Genomic DNA, 27,449 nt, shown 5'->3' with positions numbered 1-27,449 from the left:
TTCAACTAGCTCAGGTTGCCCAGAGCCTTGTCAAGCCTCACTTTGATTATCTCCAGGGATGGGGCCTCAGCTGTCTCCCTGGACAACCTATTCCAGTGTTCCACTACCCTGATGGTAAAGAACTTGATCCTAATATCCAATCTAAATCTGCTCTTCTCTAGTTTGAAACCACAGCCCCACTTCTTATCACTACAGGCTTTTGTATACTTAATTTGTATGCTTTCTGGTCACAAGCCTTTATTTTTCCTGACACATATCTGACATAAAAGCTCTTGGAATGGTTGGAAACACACCCCTAAGGATTTGCAGTGCACCTAAAAGGTTAAAAAACAAACTACTTCATGTTACCACCTTTTTAACACTATTAAAACCCAGTATTTCATATTGCTGATTTCAAGAGTATCTCTTAATATGTGGATATTTACAACTATTAAGTTTCTATCTAGAACTTTCACAACAGAAATAAATACCTAATACACACTGGTTTTGAATTTGATATGGACAAAAAGAATGTGTTGATTTAAAGATAATAGAATATGGAAGCAAAAGTCTTCATAGCTCAGTCCTTCAGTACTTGAGAAGATATTCTTACCCTTGAACAAGGCCACCAAACCTAGATGGACAGCAGATCAGGGCTTTTGATGAGCCAACCTTCCTGAGTAGATCAGAGGGAAAATTTTGAATGGCAGCCTGCATGTAGAGTGTACAACGCTGTATAAATTCCAGCATCTAAAGAGGAGGAGGAGGAGAGAAAAGAAGAGTAGCAAAATTACTTTGGAACTGCAAGATAAACCATTTTAAATTAACAGATCATGACTGCTGAAAAAATAACTACTTCCATGCAATACTGAATTAGGTATTTCAGGAAATAGCTAGACAGAAAAACTTGAAGAACATCAGTTACACAAAAATGTAAGAGAAAGCTTACTTCGAACACCAGGTGACAAACTTTCAGTTGCAGTATCAAGTTGCTTTTTAAGAGGATCATTGTAACAACAAGAAACAGGAGCACTCTTGAGTTTTAAATATCACAGTCATGAATAAGCCTGCTTGGTATCACATTTTGCCACCATGCCAGCAAAAATGACACTTTTGCTGACACTGTTTGTGCACAGACTGAGATACACCTGAAAACTACTCTTGAATTGCACATACAAGCAAACAAACTACACACATCAGGGATCCAAAACAAATGCCTGACTCTCCTCACTGCACACACTACACATAAAGGTTCTAACAAGTTCCAGACAGACACATCCCTGCATGTCAGCAAAATCTAAATCAAGAGGATTTCAAAATACCATTACTGATGTTGAAAATGTTAAATAGATGTCTAATGTTAAATAGATATCTAATATGCAAAAGTCAAGAATTTCTCCCTGGAACATGGAACTTTCTTCACATGATCCAGCACGTATTACACACACATACCTGAGCACTGCTTTCTTTTCCAGCTGACATAGCCCAGTACTGAGGAGTTTTTCCATCTTCATCATGTACTCTCAGATCACCTCCTGCATCCAGTAACTTGCTAAGAACCCACTGATTTCCTGAGAAGGCAGCTGCATGGACTGGGGTGCTCCCATCATAACAGCGACTGAGGAACATTAAAGCAAGGTGTTTCAACCTGTTCTTACTACACTCAACCAGCTGAGCACTCCTGGAATGGTTATGTGCTCCCAAACAGCAACATACACCATGAAGCAAGGAAAATTAGGCACCTATTGACCTCTGAGGATTTTTCTTTAGAATAGCAACATGCATCCAAAGCACTTCTTCTTTTCTATATAGTGAATATTGTATGCTCCATTCACTAAAACCACTAAAAGATGAAACAGTAATTTCAGCTTAAGAAAAAAATTGATTTATACTTAACTGATTAGCATTTGAGCCATAATGCAACAGCACATCCACTATTTTACCCAGACCCAGCAATGCAGCCGTGAAGAGAGAAGTTTGTCCCATGGAATTGACAGCATCAACAAAAACACCTACAGGAAAGAAAAGACGACAAGAGGAGCAAATAACCTTTCTATTATGAACTTCCTATACATGTCATGCCCCACTTGGACACAACGCTTCCAGATAAAGAATGTATAAATACCACAGTATGAACCAGGATGCGCACTGACCACAATGGAGAACATGCTGATAAAAAAACTAAATTCTTCTAAAGCAGTAATTAAGAATTAAATAAATGAATTGATGCAAAGTAATTTATTTCATTCTGCATGAAAATTGGTAGCTCAGAGGGCTCTGGATCTAAAGCCATGACGGTTTGGTGGGCTCTGTCACACTTGACACAAAACTGATCTGGTTTTGGAACCACACGTAAAAACAGACACTCATACCCCCTACTGCTAACAAACTTTCAAGGCATTTGTTGTCACTCAAACTGAGCAAGCTCTTCTAGTTGAAGATGTCCCTACCCACCGCATGGCAGTCGAACCAGAGAAGCTGGAATGGTCCCGAATGGTCCCTTCCACCTCAATCATTCCATCATCTATTTTTGGAACCACAATTAAAAAAAAGCAGCGGATCACAAAACCACTCAGCCAGTGCTCTCTCCCTCCCACCTCTGCAAAAAGCAGAACTGGGAACGGTCATCAATGGCGAGAGGCTCCTGCACAAGCAGCACCTCTCACCCGCTTCGCGCTCAGAAGAGAGCACCTCTCTCCTCCTCGTGGTTTGTGACGCCGATCAGGAAAGATCACTCTCCTCTAGTGACCAACTACAGAAATGATCCCTGAAAGTATAGTCTTAACTTCCACACTACCGCGCCGCGGCCGCTACCGCCCCGCCCCGCCCTTAGCACATGGACACCGCAACTAAGGGCACAGACCGTGGACACCCTTGATCCCACCCAGCTCCCGGCGCGGCGGTAAACAGGATCCACGACCCACGGATCGTCTCCACGACCCACGGGAGCGCGACAAGGCGGGACAACGGGGACGCCCCCCCTGTATTTGCATGTTCTGCCTTAGAGGACCAATCAGTCTCATCAGCCAGGTGTGATACACATCTGCACCCTCCCTGGCGGGCACCAAGCCTCCCGCGAGTCCATTCAAACTGCCGCTGGCTTGTCCGGCAGGGGATCTAGTGTTGAACCATGCACAAAAACGGCCATGAACTCCTCAGCCCCTGCTCTCTCCCTCCTGGCCCTCAGGCCCACAGCCCAGAATGCCACCAAATCCTGGGCTGCATCAAAAGAAGTGGGGCCTATGGAAGGGATTCTGCCCCTCTGCTCTGCTGAGACCTCCACCAGCAGTGCTGGGTCCAGCTCTGGAGTCCTCAGCACAGGAGAGCATGGACCTGTTGAAGCAGAGCCAGAGACCATAAAAAAGACCTCGAGGCTGGAATCCCTCTGCTATAACGACAGGCTGAGAAGAGCTGGGGTTGTCCAGGCTTAGAGAAGAGAATGCACTGGGGAGATCTTCTTATGGCCCTTCTTCAGTGCTTAAAGAGGCCTATCAGAAAGCTGGGGACACACTTTATAGCAGCACTTGTTGTGCCAGGACAAGGGGGGATGCTTTTAAACTAGAAGTGGAAGAACAAGCTTAGAGAGGAAGAAGAAATTTTTGATATTGAGGACGGTGAGACACTGGCCCTAAGCGCCCAGAAAACTGGTAAATGCCCCATCCCCAGAACCATTCCAGATCAGGCGGGATGGACCTCTGAGCAAGCTGCTCTAGTCGAAGATGTCCCTACCCACCGCACGGCAGTCGAACCAGAGAAGCTGGAATGGTCCCGAATGGTCCCTTCCACCTCAATCATTCCATCATCTATTTTTGGAACCACAATTAAAAAAAGCAGCGGATCACAAAACCACTCAGCCAGTGCTCTCTCCCTCCCACCTCTGCAAAAAGCAGAACTGGGAACGGTCATCAATGGCGAGAGGCTCCTGCACAAGCAGCACCTCTCACCCGCTTCGCGCTCAGAAGAGAGCACCTCTCTCCTCCTCGTGGTTTGTGACGCCGATCAGGAAAGATCACTCTCCTCTAGTGACCAACTACAGAAATGATCCCTGAAAGTATAGTCTTAACTTCCACACTACCGCGCCGCGGCCGCTACCGCCCCGTCCCGCCCTTAGCACATGGACACCGCAACTAAGGGCACAGACCGTGGACACCCTTGATCCCACCCAGCATCCCCGGTACGGCAGCAGCGTGATCCGTGACCACGGCCCTGTGCGACCCACGAGAGGGCCGCGCGGGGGTGCAAGGGGGACACGCCCGTATATTTGCATGTTCTTGCTGACTGGACCAATCAGACGCGCGGCTCTCAGCTCACGGCACTGCTTCCGCTCCTCACCACACGTGGCACCGCCCCGGGCCGGCTCCGGGTCACACGCAGCTCCCGTCCTGCGGCTCGTCCTCCACCCTCGCCAGGACAGGTTCCCAGAGTCGGGGCTTCTACCACCCGATCTCGGGCTGGATAGCAGCGGTGCCTACGGCTCGCGTCTCCCTGAGAGCAGGAATCGGGCCCTGGCGGCAGCACAGCACATCACGACCGGGCTCATGGGCCTACAGCTCGGTCAGCTCCTGGCACCATCCTCAAACGGTGACTTCTGCAGAGTCCGAGAGACTCCACGTCCCAGGGCTGCACAGCCACACACAAGTTCCAGCTCATAGAAAAGCCTCCGCTTTTTGCACCAACAACGGGCAGCTTCGTTCGAGTCCTGCCTGGCGCTTTGAAGCAGTACTTTGTCACCCTGCCCTACAGAACAGACGGGTCGGGAACACCATCGCCCAACACACCCAGGCACTAGCAAACTTCACCTGCATTTATTTCCACTGAACGCTTAACTCCACCCTTCTGGACATGAGAACTTAAACCCTCCTGGCTAATCCCCCGTTCCTCTGTCCCGCCTGTGGAAGTGTCACTGCTACCCAAAATCCAGAGGAGCCTGGGACGAGGTAGGGACCAAGAGTTTCAGTGTTCTACTTTACCATGATTACCCGCAGGCGACTGCGGCAAGGGACCTCTTTCTACACCCCTACATTGGCCTGCTTTTGAACCACGATTAAAAAAAAGGGCAGCCACAAAACCACTCAGCCCGTGCTCTCTCCCTCCCAGCTCCGCATTAAGCAGAACTGGGAACGGTCATCAATGGCGAGAGGCTCCTGCACAAGCAGCGCCTCTCACCCGCTTCGCGCTCAGGAGAGAGCACCTCTCTCCTCCTCGTGGTTTGTGACGCCGATCAGGAAAGATCACTCTCCTCTAGTGACCAACTACAGAAATGATCCCTGAAAGTATAGTCTTACCGGTACTAGTCCCGCGCCGCCGGTCCCACTGCCATGCACTGCCCTTTAGCACACGGACACAGCAATCAACAGGACGGACCTAGAGCCCTCGCACACCCCCCAGCCTCCGCCGCGGCGGCAGCAGGATCTACAACCCACGCACCTGGCCCGCGACCCACGGGAGGTCCGCGCTGAGAGGCTAACGGTGTCACGCCCCCTCATCTGCATTTTCTGCCTCAGCGGACCAACCAGACGCGCCGCTCTCACTCAGCAGCCGCGCGGCTCCGCCTCCGCTCCTCTCCACACGGGACGCCAATGCGCTCCGCCCGGCCCCGCCCCGCTCGCTGTCCCTACCGTACGGCGCCCCGGTGCTCGCGGCCCGTCCTCAACCTGTGCCATGACGGGTCCGCCAGTGAATTGCCCCGCACCGGGGCTCCACCCACCCGATCCTGGGCTGTGACAGTTTTCATGACACAACAGAAGAGACGAGCGCCGCGGTCCGTGCTCCTGTCATCAGAGCAGAGGCCAGGCAGCCTGAAAGGGGATGTGCTGCCTTCCAGCGGCTACCGAGACCCCGCGCTTGATACATGCTCTCACCTACCGACTAGAACAGCCCAGACTACCACTGTAATTAACACTGTCATTTAAATCTCTGGATCCGGCCTGAACACCAAGGACTTCCACACCACAGCGACTGCTCAGTTTCTCCTAGTCCCAGACTCCAGAAGACACCTTGTGGCTTCAGGAACCAACCTGACCTATTGCATCTTCCACAGCATTTCACACCATAAGAAGAACAACTTCAAGCAGTTTCTCCCTAACACCTGTCAGACCCTGATCAAATATTTACTGTGCTCCAGGTTAGGCCTGAGCAACACAGACTCATACAACATGTCATGAAACACAAGAGTTTCTCCTTAGTTGCTTTTTGATGGACACTGTTCATCAAGAAATAACTCCACTGCATCCACCAAGTCACATTGCTCTACAGAACAGATGGCTCAAGAATACCATCACCTATCTTACTACCCGTTTTTGCTGGGACAGAATCACAGAATCCATTTTCTACTCAGGAAAGCTGTGGGGTTTAGAGCATTGCAGTACCTGATGTTTGAGAAGACATTTTGCTTTTATTCATGGCCAGCCATGGTATGCATGTGTGTCTCCATAGCATCACAGCCTTTAGTAGTTTCCAGATAGCCAGGTGCTAAAGCCAGGAAGAACAAAATCTTGAGCAGCTGACCTGACATGGCCAAGAGAAGTATCCCCTACCATAAACATCACACTCCCTATAAATTGGGAAGTTGCTGGTGACAGTCTGTTCTCCTCAATGGTCGCCATTCCTGCATGGTCTCACCCATCATCCTGCTCCAAAGCCTCCTCTCCCATTTGCTGTAACCATCGTGCTGTCGCTGGAGCTGTGGCGTTCACAGTGCCTGACATCCAGCATTCACTGCTGGGAGCACACGGCTCACCAGCACTACATGGACTAAGTACAATGTACTTGATATCAGTATTTAGTTTTTAATTTTTATTTTATTGAATCTCTTTACATTTCAGCCCGCAAGTGTCCATTCCTCTTCCGGACTCCCCTTCTCAAGGCGAGCACTGGGTGATAACTAAAACAGACACGCCCCCTACTGCTAACAAACTTTCAAGGCATTTGTTGTCACTCAAACTGAGCAAGCTGCTCTAGTTGAAGATGTCCCTACCCACCGCACGGCAGTCGAACCAGAGAAGCTGGAATGGTCCCGAATGGTCCCTTCCACCCCAATCATTCCATCATCTATTTTTGGAACCACAATTAAAAAAAGCAGCAGATCACAAAACCACTCAGCCAGTGCTCTCTCCCTCCCACCTCTGCAAAAAGCAGAACTGGGAACGGTCATCAATGGCAAGAGGCTCCTGCACAAACAGCGTCGCCCGCCCGCTTCGCGCTCAGAAGAGAGCACCTCTCTCCTCCTCGTGGTTTGTGACGCCGATCAGGAAAGATCACTCTCCTCTAGTGACCAACTACAGAAATGATCCCTGAAAGTATAGTCTTAACTTCCACACTACCGCGCCGCGGCCGCTACCGCCCCGCCCCGCCCTAAGCACATGGACACCGCAACTAAGGGCACAGACCGCGGATCCCCCCCGACCCCACTCAGCCCCCGGTACGGCAGCAGCGTTATGCGCGACCACGGCCCAGTGCGACCCACGGGAGGGCCGCGCGGGGGGGCCAAGGGGGCCACGCCCCCTCATCTGCCTATTCTGCCTCAGCGGTCAATCAGAGGCTCGCTCTCGCGGAGGCAGCTCCCCCGGGCTCCGCCTCTCGCAGCGCCCCGCCCACAGCTCCTTCTACAGGACCCCGGCGCCAACCCGGCCGCGGTGCAGCGCCCGTTACCCTGCACACAGCTCTCGAGCAGCCACCAGCTTGTACAACCAGTCAGCAGTGCTGTGCAGAACGGCTCTAGGACAGTACATGGTACTGATCTTCTTGACAGTAAACACGACACAGAGCTACAACAAATGCCAGGTTTCTTTTACAAAATTCCTTGCTCTTAGGTCGTTAAAAATCCAGGTGTCAAAAATATCATTATCTGAACCATAACTTAAGTGTTTTGTATCAGTATTAAGCTTAAAATCCCAGTTAATGAGTATACTCCTAAAGCAGACTTTCAGCATTTTATTTTTACAGTACCTCAGTCATCACCTGACAACTAAAAGCTTAGTTTTCTATTTATTTTCATCTATTGTTTTTTATTCAATAATTTAGTGCCACTTACAGAAAATGCCAACTATACTTAATTTTTAAAAATATATTTCACTAACAAATCCGAATTGTACGGACAGTGCACTATTTTTAACCAAAAATATACAGGAAAATTAAAACTTTTCTGCTAGGACTTTAGTCTAAACTTAACTTTTACCTTTTTTCAGAAGCTTCTTCACTTTGACATAGTTTCCTTGCCTGACATACTCATGCAGCTCCGCTTCCATGGAGTCACCCTTTATACTTCCAAGCTGGACTGGGCAGGGAATTGGTAGTGGAACAACATGAGCCATCTTCTATCCACAACAGAACTAAAGAAAGGTAAAAAAACGCAATGAAGCTACTAAATGCCATAGCTCAAAGCACTTCTTGCCTTCCAAACCTTTAGCATCTGATAGAATCAGCTATGGTGGTTCTCTCCAGTCAAATCCCAAGATGGGCAGTCAAAGCAACTTCTCTTTGGCTGAGACAAGCTGAGAGGCTGCAGTGGTCCCAATGAAGGAAACCCTGTCCCCAGGAAAGCAAAGGGAGAGGTGACAACGAAGGGATGATACAAACACCCCTACAGCCTGTCAGGTGCGCAGGCCATTCTGAGTGGCTGAAACAGGGCACAAACATCATCGTTCCTTGGTGAGGCATGCTCAGGCCTTGCACCCTTTGACCGTTCTGCCCCCCTCGCATGGCCAATGGCCCCACGCCAGCCTCAGTCACAACCTAGCCTCACCTGCCTCGGCCTCGGCGCTACCCTAACAGCCGTCCCACGCGCTCCTGCTCCCGCGCTGCCACTCGCGCTGCGCATGCGCCGCCATCAGCTCCGTTCTCGCGCGCCCACGAGGGGCGGTTCCCTCTGGCGGGGGAGGCGGGGCTTGTCGCGGCCTAGAGCGGCCCGGCGGCATGCAGCGGGACGTGGGCAGTTTGCCGCTGGCTCCTGCGCTCCGGGCTCGGCTTGTCGCCGCTGGCTTCCAGACGGCGCAGGAGCTGCTGGAGACTGGTCCCTGCGGACTGAGCAAAGGTACCGACGCGGGGATGGGTCCCTCCCACTGCCGGGGTCCGTCCCTGCGGCACTGGTCCCCGCAGGCCCTTTACCCCGGTCGCGTCCCCAGTTCGAGCAGGTCTGTCCTGGCAGCCCTTCCCTAAGCCTTCCCCTCCCGCGAAATTTTTGTAGTAGCTTGTTAGTGAGGACAAGGTGCACATAATTCAGTGGCTGATGGGATACCGCGTTGGGCAGGTGAGGCTGAAGTAGCAGCTCTCCTGAGAGATGTCACTGGGACCTCAGGGGAACTTTCAGAAGTGGGCAAAGTAAATAGCTGGTGATAATCGGTAAATATCACATGTGCCTAAGCATAAACACCCCACCCCCTGCCAAAAGACAAAACAAGACCAAAAACAACCAAAGCAACCGAACAAGCAAACAAAAGTCAAACCAGATTCTGAAACAAGATCACTGATAGATGTAAATAGGATACAGAAAAAGAAACCCCAGGGGATTCCATCTCTTCATTCCTTTTCCCCAGCTGTAGATGCTTTAAGCAAAATAAACTTATTTTCAGAAAGCTGCCTCTTTCAAGAAGCTAAGATTTGCACAGGCATTGTAAGAAGTGTGTCACAAGTTTGATTATCAGTAGTTTTATTATTTATGATAAGATGTGGTAATAGTTTTGCCTTGAAGATCAAAGTGAAGCAGCTCCTTCCTGGCAGAGCTGTGTGCAGAGACACGTAGTGATATTTGCAGGTATCTCACATCTCTTCCTTAGTCTGTATTTCAAATCTGGAAATGATGTGTAAGATGCCCAACAGCCCTAGAGTACCCCGAGAATTCAGAGCATGATCAGTAGGTGTCAGTGTCACTTACTAGTCCACAACCTGACTTCTTCACAGGACCTTATTTGCTTCAAATAATGTTAGTATGGGGTAGAACACTCAGAGCAGAACAGCTGAACTGCTCTGCCAGGTTTCACCCACATCTAGCAACAGCAGTGTTGGGTTTTTATTTGCAGGTAGCGTACTGGCACCTGAATTCTGAATGCAGGGCAGCATTGCTCCCAGTTCTTTTGAAAATCACACCATTGGTTCCAGAGCTGTACATTGTTAAAGGATGAATATTTGTGTGTGACACTGCAGAATGATCAGGTTCTCTCAAACAAGTTGAACTTTCTCTTCATACTTTAAATAAATCATTGCTTATAAAAACAAGGTGGTGTTACATGGTTTTGGCTCTTCTAGAAATTGGGATCTCCAAAGAAGAAGCACTGGAAGCATTGCAGCTTGTGAGGCAGGAATGTCATGGGGATGCACCAAGGACTACTGGGGGATCAGGCACCACCAGAAAGTGCACAGCACTGGAACTTCTGGAAGAAGAGCAAGCTCAGGGCTTCATCATCACCTTTTGTTCAGCACTAGACAATATTCTGGGAGGTGGTGTCCAGATAACAAAAATCACTGAGATCTGTGGAGCGCCTGGCGTGGGGAAAACACAGCTATGGTATTTTACTTGTAAATTACTTTTGTGCAACTGAGAATCACCTTTCTTGTCAAGTTCCACTATTTTCTTGTTGTCATGACTTCAGTCTCTGCTTCTCCTACAGCACTGTAAATACAATCATGATAATGGCTGCACTGCATCCTGTTCCCTGTGTTCTTCAACAGAACTATCGCTTCAGGAGTGAGCTGGGAGGGGAGATATTTGAGATGTAAAGATTTCTCCTTTTTTCTGTTTCCCATGGCAGTATGCAATTGGCAGTAGATGTACAGATCCCTGAATGCTTTGGGGGTGTAGCTGGAGAAGCTGTGTTCATTGACACTGAAGGAAGTTTCATGGTAGACAGAGTAGTGGATATTGCCACTGCCTGTGTGCAGCACTGCCAGCTCATTGCTGAAGCTCACCAAGAAGAAGGTATGTTACTTTCTTTCTGGCTAGAGAGGGGTCTGACTGAAACAAGGGTCTTGTAGGCTGCAGCTTTACACTTAGGAGGTTTCAGCAGCAGTGCTGGCTCAAGGAGTTCTTGCTGCCAGCCGTATATTCCCACCTGTGTGTATTGTGCCCTGAACTATGTCACTATGTGGAACCATGTTGCAGACTGAGCTCATCTACTTTAAGAATCATTCGTTTTCTACCTGATGATTTGGGGGGGTTAGGCATGGGTTTGTTTTGGCATTTGCTGATTTTTAGCAGCATAATGATCAACTTTACAGCAAAACCCAAACATCTCTGTCAGCAAAGCTGAGGGATAATGCTCTGCAACACAGGGGCCTGAAGAACAGCTGGGGAAAAGGAAGAGGAATGGCAGAATCTTAAGGCAGTGTTGCTGCTGAAGCCCTACGTTGTAAAATTGTGGCTGGAATTCAGCTCCTTCATAAGGTCAATGTAGTCAAGAGGCATTTAATAAAGAGCTTTGTTCCATAAGTCATCAGTGTCTTGGGGATACTGACACAATTTCTGTGTTACTCTTAGAGTACTTTATGTAGCAAACTTCTGTTCAAACAGAGGTTAAAGGACACCATATTAAATGGGCTACTGCCTGCACTTTAAACAATGGATGATGAATAGTCACTGTTATCCTGTGGTGGTGTGGTGCTGTTCTGGCTTGAAAGTGATTTACTGGAAAAGTTCATTCTGCAGAAAGAAATTTTTCATTTTTGGAGCACTCCCTTGGAGACTCCAGTGTATCTATGTGCAAATGCTGAGACAGCATCTGCTCACCACCTTCTTGACTTTCAAGGCAGATGGAAGGTATGTTTCCCACACTCTTTACCTTGACTGTTTCTGGGGGTTTTGCTGTTGCTATATGTGGAAAGCGTAGTTTGGTAGAATGATGAAAGTAGCACTAATGCTAGTACACACTTCTGACTCATTTACTCATCTATTTGTTTGATTTCAGATCATCTGAAAGCTATGGAGACTTTCTCTCTCGAAAGTATCCTTTCTCACATATATTACTTTCGTTGCCATGACTACACAGAGCTTCTTGCACAGGTCTACCTCCTGCCAGACTTTCTTTCAGATCATTCAAAGGTAAGGGTTATTGCAGACTTACTAGAAGATACCACTCATCTTCACACTAAAGATTTTCCAGGGATATTCATCTGTTACAGTAAGAGTAACATGAGTAGCACCTTGGTACCTCACCAGCTTGACAGTGATGCATTGCAAAGGTAAAACTTACTTGCTTTATCATTCCCATCCCAGTTACTCCTGAGAGTATTTTGCTACCACTGCTGCTATCATCCTGAATCTCCACTTTGAGGTGAGGATACTGGGTCTGTGTTGCCTCATGTTGTTACTTTTCTGTAAGCACAGAGTTATGAGGAATCACAAAACAAGAGAGTCTCTGAGTCAGGCATGTGTGGTGACCATGATGCAGGGGGATTGGAGGGGCTTAGTGCCATTTCTTTTTGATCCCAGCTGATCACTGAGGATCAGAAGTATCCTGCACCATCTTGGCATCCAGAAAGTCACTCTTCTCCTTCTTTCTAGTACATCATCTGTTGCTACAAGCAACCAGAGCCTGCAGCTTGACTCTTGGGTGGACTATAGCCAAAAAGTTCCCCAGTACCTAGTGTCTTGTGAAATGCCATTGTAAGGCAGACTTTCACCTCCTCCCTTCCAGATTTCTAGATTCTGCACAGCGGATCCTTCCCTAATGGGATTTGGGGAAGGTGACTTGTTCCCCATTCTAACAGCACAAATCAGTGTTGTTTAGCTAGATTGTCTTTTGCATATCATTTCCATTTTTGGAAGCTGTTCTTGAAAGCACAGATGGGAGTCTTACTTTTGCTTAGTGTAGTCTGGTATCTCCCTTTCTCTGCCAGGTACTAACGGTGCCCTGTCGTGTTTGCTCTTGTGGAAAGTACATGGCTTCATTAGCACAGTTACACTGGGCTGCAGCTCTCTGGTACCATCTGTGCTGATTATCTGTGCTTGGCCTGGAGCCTGAAATACTGAAGGTTGCAGGAGAACTGCAAGACCTGGTGATTCCTTGGCCAGGCTATAAGTGACTTGACAGATTGCTCATTGCAGTCCAGATCTCATTAAAATTAGTCTGATCCCCCTGTGGAGACCTGGAGCTCAGACTGGGACCATGGGAAACTGTCAGGTTTTAGGGTTTTTTTGAGAGAGATGTAGTTGTAGAGAATGTCATTTGGCAATATGAATTAGTTTGAGATCTTGTTAATAATATGAGAAAGACTACAGTAGAAAATATTCTTGTTATAATAAACCTAATTCTTCAAGGCGGCCTAGGAGAGACAAACTGACATGGAGAAGCCAAGTGTTACTTTCTCTGTGTGACCTACTTTTGAATACTTTAGGTCTACTTGTTGGCTGTTTTATAACAAGTGCAACTGGGAGAAAATAAATTAAATTGCATCCTACCTGGACATATTATTCTGATAGGCAAGTTATACAACTATGTATACATTCCTTTCTAGTGTGAGTCATGTTTATACTGTTAAACTGATTGCTCCTGAAGTCAGAAAATTATGTAAGAGAAAGATGTACAGCCTGAAAGAAAAGAACTTGCAGGAAGGAGGAAAAATGAGGAAAGAGAAGAATATCTTCTTTTAATTCTAACTTATTTAATATTCTTTTACAAATTGAGATTGTTTTTCATTTGGAGGCCCTGGGCCATTTCACAGAGTGATGTTTGCTGCAGGTTTGTATGTTCTAGTCACAAAGAAAGTTCCCAGTGATGATTTAAATCAGTAGCACAGATACTCACTTTTCTTGCATTGTTTCCAATTTGTTATCTTGTGCATTAATGCTAGAACTTGTAGATAGCTAGGATCTGAGTGACATCTGAACATGCAGATGCTGTAAGATGATCCATCTTCCTTCTGTATTTCAGACAAACTTGCACCATCAAAACAGCTACAACAAATGCAGTAAAAATAAATCAAAATTCCCAAACTAACGTTTAGACAGTGTTCTTGAGGGCAATGAGCCAGCAGCAGCATTGTGCTCTACCTTCAGCTCATGATTGCTACAGAAGAAATAATTCAGCAAAGCAAACATGTTCTGGCAAGATAGATGCTTAGCTCCACCGCACAGTGTCTGGAATATCTTTAAGCAGCTGTTAAAATCCATGTTTCTGAGCTAGATCACTAATGTAAGCCTGAGAATCAGATGAGTTGTCTTAACAGTGACTACAGACAGCATGTATTCTAATTTTGGTTTGGATTTCATTTTCAAGGGAGAAGGTGAAATAAATTGAAATAAATTAGGGTTCATGGAGAGTTGATTGAAGTATAATTCTCATGTTTAAAGTTGGTTTTAGATTTTTTTCCCTCCAGCTTCTCTTCTGCAAGGCTTTCAGCCCACCTTTTTTATTTCATATTCTGTACCAGGTGCTGCAGAGATAAGTCAGCTAGCTGTAAATGAGGGAGATCTGAAACTGGGAGCAGTCAGAAGGGCAGCTCTGTGATGCATTAACTAATGGGAGAGCTTAGTGCAGCGTTTTCTTTAAGCTAGTGCAACTATGGTCTGAGCTGGTGTCTATGCATAATGCAGCACTGCACTTAGCAAGTGTGTGGGGACCTTGAGGCTCTTCACTCTGTGCTCATGTAGAGTGCTGTCTGTTTCCAATATACAGACACAGACAATAGGTGTTACGCTCTCATGCATATCTGAGTAGGAAATAAAAGATTGCCATCACCTTATATAAAGCATTCCAGTGCACTTAAAAAGAGGCCTTACTGCTCTTTGTCATTCATTTGTAGGATGATAATAATAGTAGTTTCTCCTTTTCCTTTCCATTGAGGTCCGGCTGGTGGTAGTTGATGGAATTGCATTTCCTTTTCGCCATGACTTTGAGGACCTCTCCCTTCGAACCAGGCTTTTGAACGGCCTGGCACAGCAGTTGATCATCATTGCCAACGATCATAAATCTGCAGTAAGTCTGGGGCAGGCTTGAATCACAAAGCTGTGACTTTGGTATAACTACATCACAAAGGATTAAGCAAATATGATTTGTGATTGTCCACAAATAGCAAAATCACAGAATCACAGAATGTTAGGGGTTTGAAGGGACCTCCAGAGATCCCCCTGCCAAAGCAGCATCACTCAGGGCAGGTCACACAGGAACACATCTAGGTGAGTTGTGAAAGTCTCCAGAGAAGGAGACTCCACAACCATTCTGGGTGGCCTGGTCCAGGGCCCTGACACCCTCACCCCATAAAAAAGGGGTCTCCTCATGTTGAGGTAGAACCTCCTGTGTTTCAGCTTGTACCCATTGTTCTTTGTCCTATCACTGGGCACCACCAAAAAGAGCCTGGCACCTTCATTTGACACCCACCCCTCATATATTGATAGACAGTGATAAGATACGCCTTCAGCCTTCTCTTCTCCAGACTAAACAGCCCCAGGTCTCTCAGTCTTTTGTCATAGGAGAGATGTTCAAGTCCCTTATTCATCATTGTAGCTCTGTTGGACTCTCTCCAGGAGATCCCTGTCTCTCTTGAATTGGGGAACCCAAAATTTGACATGGTATTCCAGGTGTGGTCTCACCAGGGCAGAGTAGAGGGGGTGGAATGGCTTCTGCCTTCCTGTTTGCTAGTTTGCTCAGTGAATAGAAACGGATCGCACAGGCAAAACTGTTTAGGTGAAAAATGTCTTGACTGGCTAAAACAAGTAACATTTGCATAAGAAGCATCCTGTGGATCCTAATGAAGTGGCAGCATATCCATTTGTCCTGCTGGTTCACATCAGCTTTTCTCATGAAGTGCTTGGACAAAGAATGATCCTTTGGTGATTGGGCTCACTCGTTAAAATACAGCAGAATATTTAGTGGTTCCGACATAACTTTCCACTCTTCATTTCAAAATAAAGTACTGTCTTAGTGGAGGAAAACCCACTTTATCTGCTGGTTTGGCTTGCTCTTTTGGCATCCATGGAAACCCATCTCTTCCTTCCTGGGCATTGTTTCTCCATCATTTGCGCCAATATGGAGGCCAGCAGATCCGTGGCTTCGTAGCCAGCAGATGGCACTCAGAAGCTGCATCTGTTCCAGAAGTTGTTTTGGCAGGTCTTCTGCAGCAGAAAAGCTTTGCTCAGGAACTAGAGCTTACCCAGCCTCAAAATGGTGCTTGTGCCTGTAACTGTTTCCAGGTGACTTGCAGCCTTGTCACCTGCCACTCTCTGGCACAATTGGCCTTTGTTCCTGACTGCTAAAAATAAGCCTCTGCCCCTGCTTCCACTAATAGCTGCAGCAAGGGAAGGAGCAGAGAGCCTGGCCTGGGCGATTGGGCTGGCTTCTCTAAGCATGCCCTCTTGGCTGCCCTGATGTGAATTACCAAGCTTCTGCCCGCTGGTGTGGGCACCAAGGGAGATGAAAGTTCTATGAGTGCCTGGTTTGCACAGGCTCCAGTTTGCTGAGTGCTTTCACTCATAAATTTGGTACCTGGTGACCTTGAGCAGGAGCAGCTGGCATTGTATAGTCTTTATTTCTTTGGTCAAGGGAAACACACGTAACTTCTTTCTATTGAACAAGCAAGCAGTTTAGTACAAACACTTGCTAAATAAACACTGAGCTTCAGAAATTATTTAGCTCAGAGTAGCCCTCTTTGAGTTAGTTCCTTGCAGCTCACAGGCAGCATAAATTTGGCTTGAGTGCCAGAGGTTGCTTGCTGGGCAGTGCAGCTGGGCAGTCTGAACGCTCTAATATGGTAGGAAGTAAGTTCCCTCAGTTTCTAAAGCTGAACTCGGTGGGTTGTGCTAGGATGCCCAGACCAGCCCTTCTCCAGGAGTGAGATGGAAAGCCTATCTGGGGCTGTTACCATCCACAGATGATGAGTTACTTCTCTAAAATATGCAATGTGTGTCTTGGGGTTTTCAGCTATGTAAATGTTTCGCTGTGTGCTCAGTGGAATTGCTTGCTCTAGCACACTTCCCTAACCGCTCAAGCAAGAATCTTACAAGCATGTCAAACAATGAAAACCCTCAGGGTTTCAGATAGGTACAAATTTTTATTTTTCATTTTTAATGAACTTTGAAATTAATATTCCTGGCTCTTTGCTGTCTCACCCACCCCCACTTCTACCAGGGATCTAACCTAGACTGTCTGTGAACCTCCTACAAGTGCTTCATGCTGCGAAAACACTCCCCCGCTCTGTCTGTTCACTTTCATTCTGCTTTGTGTTGTACCCACTTGCGCATTTTTAGACTGCAAGGTGCAGAAATTCTGTTAATCACTTAGGCTTATGCATGTTTTGAGCAGCACCACCAAGTTCATTTATACCACAGTGACTGAAATCTTTCTCTTCAGAGAGGGCTAGTACAAGTCACATGCATCTAAATACAGATCCAAACAGTATTTAGTAGAAATGTGGTGCAATGTACAAGTTGTGGAGGGTTTGCATTCATTGGGAAGGGGGAAATTGAGGTTTCTTTGAAGTCTTTGAATGAAAGAAATCTACCTTCTATGCAAATTGAAAATCTGTTCTGTAGGGTTCTCTTATTTTGGCTGTTGAGGAAAGATGAGGCACCTTTACAGTTTCTTCTTGTTAACATAAAAGCTTCATTACAGTTGGCAAGAGTTTTGCCTGAGTAACTTGAGAAAAGCTATTTTCCCACCACTATGCTTCTTTTCTGGAGATTTTCTTGTCCTTTTGTTTCCTTTTTTTTTTTTTTTTTTTAGGTAGTTCTGACAAACCAAATGACAACAAGGATTGGACAGAGCCAGTCCACATTGGTACCTGCTTTAGGTAGGTGTTTAGCTTGTGAGCTGAAAATGTAGTTATCTTCATACATATGACTTCCTTTCTTTTGACATCATATACAAAGAAAATGAAATTGCTGAATTTTTGCCCTGTAGCAGACTCCATGGTGAAACTACTAGAGCCATGTGGAATTGCTGGCATTCCTCTAGCAAGAATGTGGTGATGAACAGGTTAAAGCACTAACAGAAGAACACAGCTTGATGGTTGCACACCTCAAACAGTGCCTCAGTTTCCTAAATTCTCTGAGTGCCTCTCCAAAACAGTTGAAATTGTTTATTTTGCCATTACACATGAGCACATTCCATTAATTGCTTGCAAAGGCGTGCCAGATTTACTGCATAGCTGGAACTCTCTACAGTGATGATGTACAGGGGAGCTCTAGGTGGGATCCTCAGCTACAGCCAGCCCATAATGAGTTTAAGTGTATTTTCCAGGCTTTTCTCCTGTGGTCAGAGGGGAAAACAGAATGGTTCTTCTGAAGCAGAGATTTTTGACAAATGAAGAAAAAGCTCAGTGTTTAAATTTTATTTCAGCATGTAACTTTCTATTTATTTTATGGTGCACTTAAAGGGCACAGATTCCCTGTCCACAGCTTCAGTTTCTGCGAACTAAATAATAATTGTGCTCTGGAGGGCAGGGAGAAGAAGGGGACAGTACGAAGGTGAAGATGTCCTCAGAGTCTGACCAGGCAGTGAAGCATTTGGCATAGATGTGAGATAAACCAAATAAATACAGACTGTCTCCTTTGAGAATGTGAAGAATGTGGAATTTTGAGTTGTGTGTGCAGATAAAGACCCAGCTTGCAGTATCTGACCCTTTCTGTCATGTTTGCCTATTGCTTTCTGATGTATTCTTTTTGGCAGCCTTTCTGGCTACAAACTCAATTAAAGTTAATAGATTTGGTCTTTTTTCAATAGCCAGCATTGCTGGAGAGCTGTTGTGTTTATTGAGTCACAGGGACAGTAAATGATGTGGAGACATTCAGAGTGGGTTGTAATTCAGAGATACTGTGTATTGCCTTGCACATCTTTTCTTTCACAAACATTTCATTTGACCATAAACTGATTGTGACTCTCACCAGACTGTGTAGCCACATGGTACTGTTAAAGTAAGTAGTTTGTACTCTTGCAAAAAGGAAACTTTGTGCCAGTTGGCACAAAATACATAAGCTAAGAGATATTCCCCTCATCCTAAACAGCAATATCTCAAGTTGAGCATTTCAGAGTGGTACAAAGCTGTTCTCATTTTGATGTGAATTCATTCCACAGACTCAGTGCAAGTATTGAGCTGGTGGATTACAAGGTGATTTTTATGACCCACTCTGAAGGGACATTATTTCAACAGTCTAATCGTAAAGGCTAAAGAACCTCATGCTCCTCCATGGTTGGATGCAGCCAAAGGAACTATTGAGGGAGGGGATTCAGCAGCAAAACCCAAGTCAAATCAATCCTATTGCCTCCCCTAAATAGATTTTTTTCCCCACTGATTGGTAAGCTTTAGAAACAGCCTTTTCTAAGATTTCACAAGAGCATTAATCTCTAAACTCTTATTCAGCTTCCTAGCAGAAGAGAAGTTCTTAATTATGGGGGGAAAAAGCACAGATGCTGAAAGGTATTATGTCAAGAGCTTTATGAAGGGGACAGCTTGCTTTCCCACCAGTGATAACTAAGCTGGGTGTTCCTAGACATTTCTGTTGGATATATTTAGAAAGGAGGTCAAATATTAATCTACAGTCAGTTTAACTCAGAAATACCTCGTTTTACGGTCACATTTTTCTCTCATGTTTGATATGGTTGGAAACATTCTGGTGTGGAATTTGTAGCCATTGTGAAATGTGTTTTGATCTCTGACTCTGGAGCATATCTGATAGCCAAAGCCTTTAATCTCAACTTAGATATAGTGGAGCAACGTCTGGCAAGATGCCTGGAGGGTCTAGGTCTTCATTAGATTGGAAACTTTTTTTTTTTTTTCTTCTCTGAGCTGTAATGAATGCCAGAGTACATGGGGCATGTGGGGCTGGTGACATGATGGAAATTAATCAGAAGTTAGAGAGCTGTGAATAGGGAAGGCTTGCAGCACTTAACCAGAATGACTGTTTTAAAATGCAATCCGTCTTTGGACTACTGACTGTCTTCTGGGATAAACAGAGGAGAACACCCAGTAAAACTGTCTATAAATTGACTGAGCTTGTGCTCAGGTGAGAACTAAAACAGTTTTCTCTGCCTTAGAATAACAATCCAAACTTCCTTCTCTCTTTCCACCATCCTTTGCTTTTGGTTGTGTTCTTTTGCATCTTGCTGTCAGAAGCAGAAGACTGCTTCAGGGGCCCTTAATAATCATTGACTTTCTCCCAAAGGTTGTATCCCAAAGGGAGTGATGTTTACTCATAATTATGCCTGAAAGACAGAATATTGCAATTTTGGAGTAGGATTTAGACATACTTACTAGACTTCTTCAGTAGCAATTAGAAAAATCTTTCCTTCATGCTGCCTCTGTTTTCAAGATTTGCCTAGTACCTGTCCTTTATTAGGTCTGCAAAAAATCCTTCTACAAATATGGAAGGGCCACATGCAGGTGTCTATAAGACACACTGAGTGCAGGGGTTATTCCTTGCCTCACTATATTTGATGAGCTAGAGGTGAAATCCTTGCACACGTGAAAAAGGTGTGATTCATTCCTGCAAGAAAGGTAGCTATGTTTTAGTCAGAGGGGGCTTTTTGGAAGACTGCTCTAATTTCAGTTCAGTTTACTGCTGCTGCTGCTGTTACCAGAGATAAATAAATGCCTTGTAATTTTGTGTCACCCAGGAGAAAGCTGGGGACATGCTGCTACTGTCCGTTTAATCTTTCACTGGGACAACAGTCAGAGGTAAGTGCAAATGTAGACCAGTAAGGTCCACAGTAATGCTGACAAGTGTGACATTTGGGGATCTTTTTCAGACTGGCCTTACTGGCCAAGCAGGGATTTGTATTTGATTTCTGCCCTTGGTCTGCTATGTGCCAGGCTACTGATGCTCAAGAAGAGCTTTTTAGTTGAGCCTAAGCCAGTGTGGGCTGAGCTGTCATGCTCCTCCTCTCCATGGTGAGCTTGCTGCAGTGCTGTCCCTTCTTCCTGACAAGATGCCATGGCTCATCTCCTAATGGCAGTTGCTCAGACTTAAGAATTTAGGATCTGGTGGCTACATAGGTATTGGTTTTGCTATCTGTATTTCATAAGCAGAAAGTAGAATTTCTTTGCTTCAGTCTTTTAGGTCCCAATCTGTACAAAGCCAAAGATGCCAGAGAAGGCTTTTACACCTAGACAGTGATTCTCAGGAGGACAGACCATAGGCCTTACTGACCCCTAAGCCTCACTGGCAGCTGTTGGACCCTTCTGCTTCTGAAGGCAGCAGGATGGTTTTCCAGAACTGGACATCTATACAGATAGCAAGTGACTGAAGAGGTAGAGATCTGCATTTGCTCCCAAGGCAAAGCAAGGCATAGCTTCCACAGCACCTAGTGGGGGTGGTTTTAGAAGCCCAAAGGAGTGAAGGATGACCCTTCTGAAAACAGTATGGAGTTGACTGTTGCAACAAGATCTTTTCTGTTTCCTGCTTTGCTATATTGCAAGCTCACTTCTCTTTCCTGGTCTTTTATATAGTAGCACAATGCAGCAACTTGAGATTAAGAAGCCTTGCTTCAGTTCCCTAATCTTCTGCAAACAGCGAACAAAAATGCAACTGGGATGTTGCTGGGCATAGTTTTGCTTGCTAAACTTGAAAGAGAAATGCAGTGACAATTTCTTGGGGAGTTTTTTAAATTCTAAGTTTGAAGGCCAGGCAGAATGATTATGGCAAGCTGTTTAATTTGGAATTAAATTAACATCACTGATTAGTTAACAGCTTTTATAAGACAGAAGTCGCATCAACATAATGATTGCAGAGTGAACAAAAGTTAAATTTTATGTATCAAAAGTAAGAAGCTTTTTTCTTCTGCTACACAGCTAGGAAGGCTGGGGATACAGGTTCCAGAAAGCAAGCCAAAGAGAGACAAACAGGTTTTATTTACTGTGCTAAATATGCAGCTAATACGGAGCAGGGTCTGGAGAAGCACAGCAATTTCAGTTGCTTTTCTCTAAAATAATCAGAAGTAGCTGGATTCTGTTGCATTTTTACACAGACTCCCTATACCTGGTGATCCATTATGGTTTTGTTGGGTTTGTATTAGGTTACTGAGGCACAAAGATTTGAGAATCCATTTGACTTTTATTCTTTTTTTTTTTCCCCTTAAATTGTGTTTTGGCCAAATATGATACCTGTCTCTTTCCTTCTACTACTGAAAATGTCAGAGCTTAATTATAAGGGTTCTCACTGCTGTGAGGAAGGGTTCTGTTGAGTTAGAGGCACAGAGCAGAGCTCTAGCTGAGCAATTGTAAAAGCATGGCTTCTGCAGCTTCAGATTTAGGCTATTTTGTAAAGTATAACCCACCACTTAAATGTTCTGAGGAATTCCCTGTGTAGCTAATATGAAGTGGCAGTGTTCCTCAGGCTGTAATTACGTGCTCTCTAATAGAATGGCACCTCGGGGAGTCAAAAAAAACCCAAAAATAATTAACAGGATCTTCAGCAGGGTGTCTTGATACAGAGAGAACACTTTCTGTATTGGCTTTATGTAAGTGTTGGTTTTGGGGAGGTGGGCACGGTGCAGACTAGCAGCTGTGGGACTGGTTTAACTCCCTTGCTTTTGAGCTGCTCTGCAACCTCCTGTCCATGTTATGCAAGTATCTATGGGGCTAGGTGCTGTATAAGCACAAATCATGGTGCATTGCCTAGAGTCTAAATGCACAACATCAAGGAACTGTTAGAGGAGAAATACAAGGGAAATTATTTTCTCAAGGTGATGCTGTATGTCAGTGGCAAGGTCAGGCTCAGAAATAGAATATCTTATTCTCCTTCTCTATCCACTAGGTTATATTGACAGGCTTGTGGAATCTCTAGAAAAATCTTCACTAGAAGCATTTGAATTCTTGGGGGGGGATACAGAACCATAGAATCATTTCAGTTGGAAAAGACCTCTCATATCATTGAATTCAACCATCTCCCAACTTTGAACAAATGATTGCTTAATGGAGTAAGAAAGAGTTGTGCTCAAAACCTTTTTTTGTTTGCATTTTAAGAAAGTGACATTTGGAATCAATTAATAATGTATATTGATTAAAAAATGTGATCAAATGCTGTGATGAAACAAGGCCAACACTCCCTCTTTTAAGTAAGTCTGCACTGAATTGGAGCTGGCAGACTATGTAAGGATGGGAATTTGACATCCCCAGTTTAAATCACCTATATGAAAATACATAAGAATTCCACTGGTCACCTACTCTATGACTGTGGAAAAGTTGGGTCTGGTTATTTGGTTACTTGGAATTTTTATTACTGTATTCACTAATAATTATCTGGGTTTTGTTTCCAGGTTGGCAACGTTGTACAAATCCCCAAGTCAGAAGGAGTCAACCATACCCTATCACATCACAGTTAGTATTTCTTTGGGGATGGAGGTACAGAGATGGGACAAAATTGTCTGAAAATTCCTTTACAGCTAACAGACAAACCTGAGAAGGATATTTGCGTTCTCAGTATTGCCTTTCATTGCCTTCTGAAGGTAACCAGCAGTACTGGGGTATCTCCTGGTTTATGAGTATTTTGCACCTTTTCTCTTTAGAACAATGACCCAATATGTTGGTCCTCCTCAAGTGGAAACATTTAGATTTCCAGATCAAATTTGCAGGCAGCCTATCCCCATCTGTTTTTGTGCTAGTACTGCTTATTTTATCTGCCCTTGATGTTAACTTTTGGCCTAAGTGCAATTAGAGAGAGCAATCAGGCTCTCTCTCAGCCTTCATTCTGGGAGACCTGAGCAAGCCAAGCTGTTTTCTCCCTCGCCAGGTAGGTTACTTTTTCCCAAGTGGCTCTTTGCCTCTGTTCCAGCTGAATTTATCTTTTCAGGACAAGGGTGACCAGAATCATACATGGTATTCCAGAAGCCTCACTAGTACTTTGTGCCATACCTATTTCCAAGTCTCTGCTTTAAGTGCATTGCCTGATATAACCTAGTTGTATTTATCTCTTTCATAGCTCTGTCCTACCACTGACACTCTGGTCAGCCAATATATACACGTTTTTCTCTTCTGTCACATTCATATGAGGAGCTTCCGGTTTATGGCCTGGAGTCCTTATTCATCCCTGTGATTATTTTCTTTTGTGGAATGCTTAGATACATCTTAATGAGAATACATACTGCCTAAGCTGTATTTAGGATCAAAAACCCCCAGCACTCGACTCTTACATCTTGAAATGTCAGATACATAGGTACATGCCATAACTATTTGCTATGTGTCCTCATGGAAACACGTTGCCATAGCATTTCCTGCAGATTTTAATGCTGCCATGAGATCTTCAAAGTGTTGAACAAAAATCAGATATTTTCTCAAACCTGAATGTATTCACCTGGACAGAAGAAATCTTGAAAAACAAAACAAAACAAAAAAACCCAAAACATATACTTTTAGTACTGTAAAGACTGGAAGGGTAAGTGGGACTGCATCCCAAGGCTGTTTGCATCATGTGATGAGTGTGCAGCCCTTTCTCTCCAGCTGACAAACAGATGGATTTTATCTTGGACAATTTAAGTGCTTTTCCTTTCAGTATTATGTGCATTATAAAACAGCTATGCTGTCATCTGCATGAATTCACACAATCTTGAAATACAGTTGAGAATGCATCCTAATCAAAGATTAAAACGTTGAGATTATCCCTGTGTTTTTTCCCTTAATCCTTTTGAGCTGCTCCAGCAGACGGTTTCTTTAAGTTAAAATGTATTATCCCTGTTTCTTTCATGAAATTCAGGTCTGATGGTAACAGTCTGCTGTTATCATTTCTCATTCTCATCTCTACACTCAAATTGAAAGATGTAAATGCTTGTTGGATGTTTCCAAATCTGATCTAGCACATCTATGTATAACCAGCATTTAAGAAAAAAAGGATAATTAAAAATACAATAAATTCCTCCAGCATAGATCCTCAAAGATATTTAGGCTTCTGCAAATTAGAAATTTGGTACCATTCACAAACTGCCTGTTCAGCCTGTAAGCTGATGGAGAAATGTGTAACGTGGTGACCAGGCTCTAGCTCTTTTTCAGCTGTGTCCTTTCCCACCACTCTGAGCCAGTGTGGAAGCTGTGGAACACGAGCTGCTTCTTTCACAGGCTGATAAGGATTCATTCTTAAATGCAGAGTATAGAAATGTCAGTTGATTTATGCACAAGGGAGTAAGGAGATCCTCCGATTCACCTAAATTTCCTGAGTAAGGTGACCTGATTATTTCATTGTGAAAGACAAGAGACCCAGGACCTATATTCTGGGTAGGAATTGTATCTCCCTGTACTGTGGAGGGTCTGCCAGTCTAGCAATAAGAATATTGCTCATCTACCTTTGTCAATCTTGATGCAGTCTGTAGACACCAGAAGATGTTAAATCACAGAATCCCAGCATGGTGGGTGTTGAAAGGGATCTATGTAGATCAAGTCCAAACCTTCTGCTAAAGCAAGGTCATCAGGGTCACCTAGATCACGTTGCCCAGGATCATGTCCAGGTGGGTTTGGAATCTCTCCAGAGAAGGAGACTCCAGAGCCTGTCTGGGTAGCCTGTTCAGTGCTCTGGCATCCTCACAGCAAAGCATTATTTTCCTAAAAGAACAATTCAAAATGACCGTAGACTATCTGAGCTTTGTAGGTCCTTGGTTCCATTAGCCATGTTCACCCCATCCAAAATCCACTAACAAGCTTCATAAATACACACAAATTTTCCTTTTTTTCGGGGCACTATGCCCAGAGGGTACGTGTCTTTAACTAAGTGCAAAACATCCATACTAAGCAGCCTGTTTTATCATGTTCTGTCCATTAGAACTGTTGGAATGCTTTCCCTGGGAGTCTAGCATGCTGGATTAAGTGGATTCTTGGCTACAGCTCCACCTTTGTGCCTAAGGGAAATGGCCGAGATTAGATGCGAGCAGCAGTGAAACACTAAACTTGAAGATTCCCCATTACACTATTTAGAATAACACTTGAGTTGCTTATAATAGCAGAGGGACTGCACAAATGCTGCCCTTGTGGCACCTCTTGCTGTTTGTATCTTTAAAAACATAGCAGGCTGTGTGAGGTGAGGCATTTAGAAATAGAAATACAGAGATGGGAGACTTAAGCAAAACATTCTGCTTGGGTTTTGTTTTGGATTGATCTCAGTGTGGGACACGCTGGCATTTTAGAAAAGTCCCCTGTCTGACAATAATTCTACCTGCTTTTTCATACTGCACCAACCTAAAATGTCAGCTTTGCCGAAGGGCTTTCATCCTCAAGTTGTCTCTACCTGAGCATTTGGGATCCCCAAAGCAATTTCTTTTTCTGATTAACCCCTTTTCCTCTCTACAGTCTGCACTGCAGTGGGTCTTCACTGAGCTGTCGGCAGTGCTCCCTGCACAGCATTTGCCTGGAGATGGGAAGGCAGACAGTTGCAGGCTTCACATCTCAGTGTCTTCATCTGCAGTGATGACATTAGCTAACGATTTTCCAGATCTTTCATATTTTAAATCTTCCAAAATCATTACAGTGGGAGCTAAGGTAGCAGAAAATACAAATGGGACAAAGCCAAATAGATCACTTTAAGCTCTCTCCTGAGCAGCAGCATCTAGTTTTCACTTCTACATTTAGTTTTTGGCAGTTAAAAGGTTCTCATTCCATTATGTCCCATAAATTACTATGCTGGGACAAGCTTTGCAGTCTAGAGACTGATTCAGATCTGCTGTTCTCTTACAATGTCTCATTGAGGTTTTCAGTTCATTAAGTAGATACATGAAACAAAAATAACCTAGGTTTTAGAACTCACAGTTTTGCTTCTGAAAATGACTGAGACAATTAATCCAGTCATCTCCTTGCTTCTCTGGGAGCTTGAATAAGGGCTGAAGGATTTGGCTTTTAATATATTTAAATAGGCAACATAAATTAATTTACAGAGGAACAGTGCTTCCTAGCCATAGAGGTTATTAGTGGTAAAATGAAAATGATAGCTTGGTTAGTGAAAATAAAGTATCTTTAAAAAAATGAGACATTGTTGGCATGTATGTTGATAAGCTTTTGCACTTCTGAGCTTAGCGTGGTTTATAAATATTCTGTAGATGCCCATCTAAAATAAAGGACAGGATCATGCCTTATTCTGATCTTCTGGGGAACCAGTTACTCATGCTTTATATCCACTGAAGTGTTATCATATGATTTTGCTTATATGTTACAGCCTCATGGCTTCCGAGATGTGCAGCCTCCAGCTGTCACTCAGAATGCACAAGATACTGAAATGAATCCTCGCAAACGGCCACGGAGAGAAGAGGAAGAGTTAGAGTGGTCCAAAAGTTGAATGTTAAGAAATCTGTGCTACAGGAAAAGAGTTACATAGTGAACATGCAACCAAAGGTAGCCTGAAAGACTCTTTAACTTCAGTTCCTGCTCTGGACATTATTTTAACATTAAGACTGTAATATACAAATTTCTGCCACAGGAAATTCCTTTGTGTATGGCGTCACTTTACTTTTATAATAAAAATCTCTTTTCTAGAACAAGAGGCTTCAGCTTTTTGGGGGAGAGATGGAGAATACCACTTACTTTGTCTCTGGGTAAAAAACACCAGTAAAATTTAATGACCCAGGTCTTGGATCACT

General features: G+C 44.6%; 2 protein-coding genes and 4 non-coding genes across 6 annotated transcripts in view; 1 reads left to right on the top strand and 5 right to left on the bottom strand.

The window, feature by feature from the left end:
• The window catches only part of TEX14 (testis expressed 14, intercellular bridge forming factor), a 32,208-nt gene extending 23,917 nt beyond the window's left edge, over positions 1–8,291 (bottom strand). Inside the window, exons 1-4 of the mRNA XM_054394530.1 lie at positions 8,156–8,291; positions 1,877–1,991; positions 1,432–1,597; positions 593–729 (exon numbers count right to left, since the gene is read on the bottom strand). Coding sequence (XP_054250505.1) covers positions 593–729; positions 1,432–1,597; positions 1,877–1,991; positions 8,156–8,291 — 554 coding nt within the window. The remainder of the gene's footprint in view (positions 1–592; positions 730–1,431; positions 1,598–1,876; positions 1,992–8,155) is intronic.
• On the bottom strand, positions 2,547–2,762 carry LOC128977128 (small nucleolar RNA U3). The gene has a single exon (XR_008489410.1). It is a non-coding gene; the product is annotated as a small nucleolar RNA U3 (small nucleolar RNA).
• Positions 3,825–4,040, bottom strand: LOC128977127 (small nucleolar RNA U3). Its single transcript, XR_008489409.1, has one exon. It is a non-coding gene; the product is annotated as a small nucleolar RNA U3 (small nucleolar RNA).
• Positions 5,047–5,262, bottom strand: LOC128977115 (small nucleolar RNA U3). The gene has a single exon (XR_008489398.1). It is a non-coding gene; the product is annotated as a small nucleolar RNA U3 (small nucleolar RNA).
• LOC128977129 (small nucleolar RNA U3) lies at positions 7,072–7,287 on the bottom strand. The gene has a single exon (XR_008489411.1). It is a non-coding gene; the product is annotated as a small nucleolar RNA U3 (small nucleolar RNA).
• A 601-nt stretch (positions 8,292–8,892) lies between the features above and the next one.
• RAD51C (RAD51 paralog C) lies at positions 8,893–27,087 on the top strand. The gene is made up of 10 exons (XM_054394390.1): positions 8,893–9,010; positions 10,222–10,480; positions 10,725–10,891; positions 11,877–12,010; positions 14,754–14,885; positions 17,628–17,694; positions 20,517–20,577; positions 23,157–23,262; positions 26,753–26,786; positions 27,029–27,087. Exons 1-10 carry the CDS (start codon positions 8,893–8,895, stop codon positions 27,085–27,087), a joined length of 1,137 nt encoding a protein of 378 aa, XP_054250365.1.
• Positions 27,088–27,449: the final 362 nt, after the last annotated feature.

The sequence above is a fragment of the Indicator indicator genome, chromosome 30 (assembly GCF_027791375.1).
Source record: "Indicator indicator isolate 239-I01 chromosome 30, UM_Iind_1.1, whole genome shotgun sequence".
NCBI lineage: Eukaryota > Metazoa > Chordata > Aves > Piciformes > Indicatoridae > Indicator > Indicator indicator.
Note: the sequence above shows the minus strand (reverse complement) of the source record. Positions and strands in the feature narration are given on the sequence as shown.

Excerpts from the sequence above, each read along its gene's own strand:
- RAD51C (XM_054394390.1), top strand. The coding sequence starts at position 8,893 with ATGCAGCGGGACGTGGGCAGTTTGCCGCTGGCTCCTGCGCTCCGGGCT. Across the intron at positions 12,011-14,753 it reads TTCTTTCAGATCATTCAAAG|GTCCGGCTGGTGGTAGTTGA; the intron begins GTAAGGGTTATT and ends CTTTCCATTGAG. Across the intron at positions 17,695-20,516 it reads CACATTGGTACCTGCTTTAG|GAGAAAGCTGGGGACATGCT; the intron begins GTAGGTGTTTAG and ends TGTGTCACCCAG.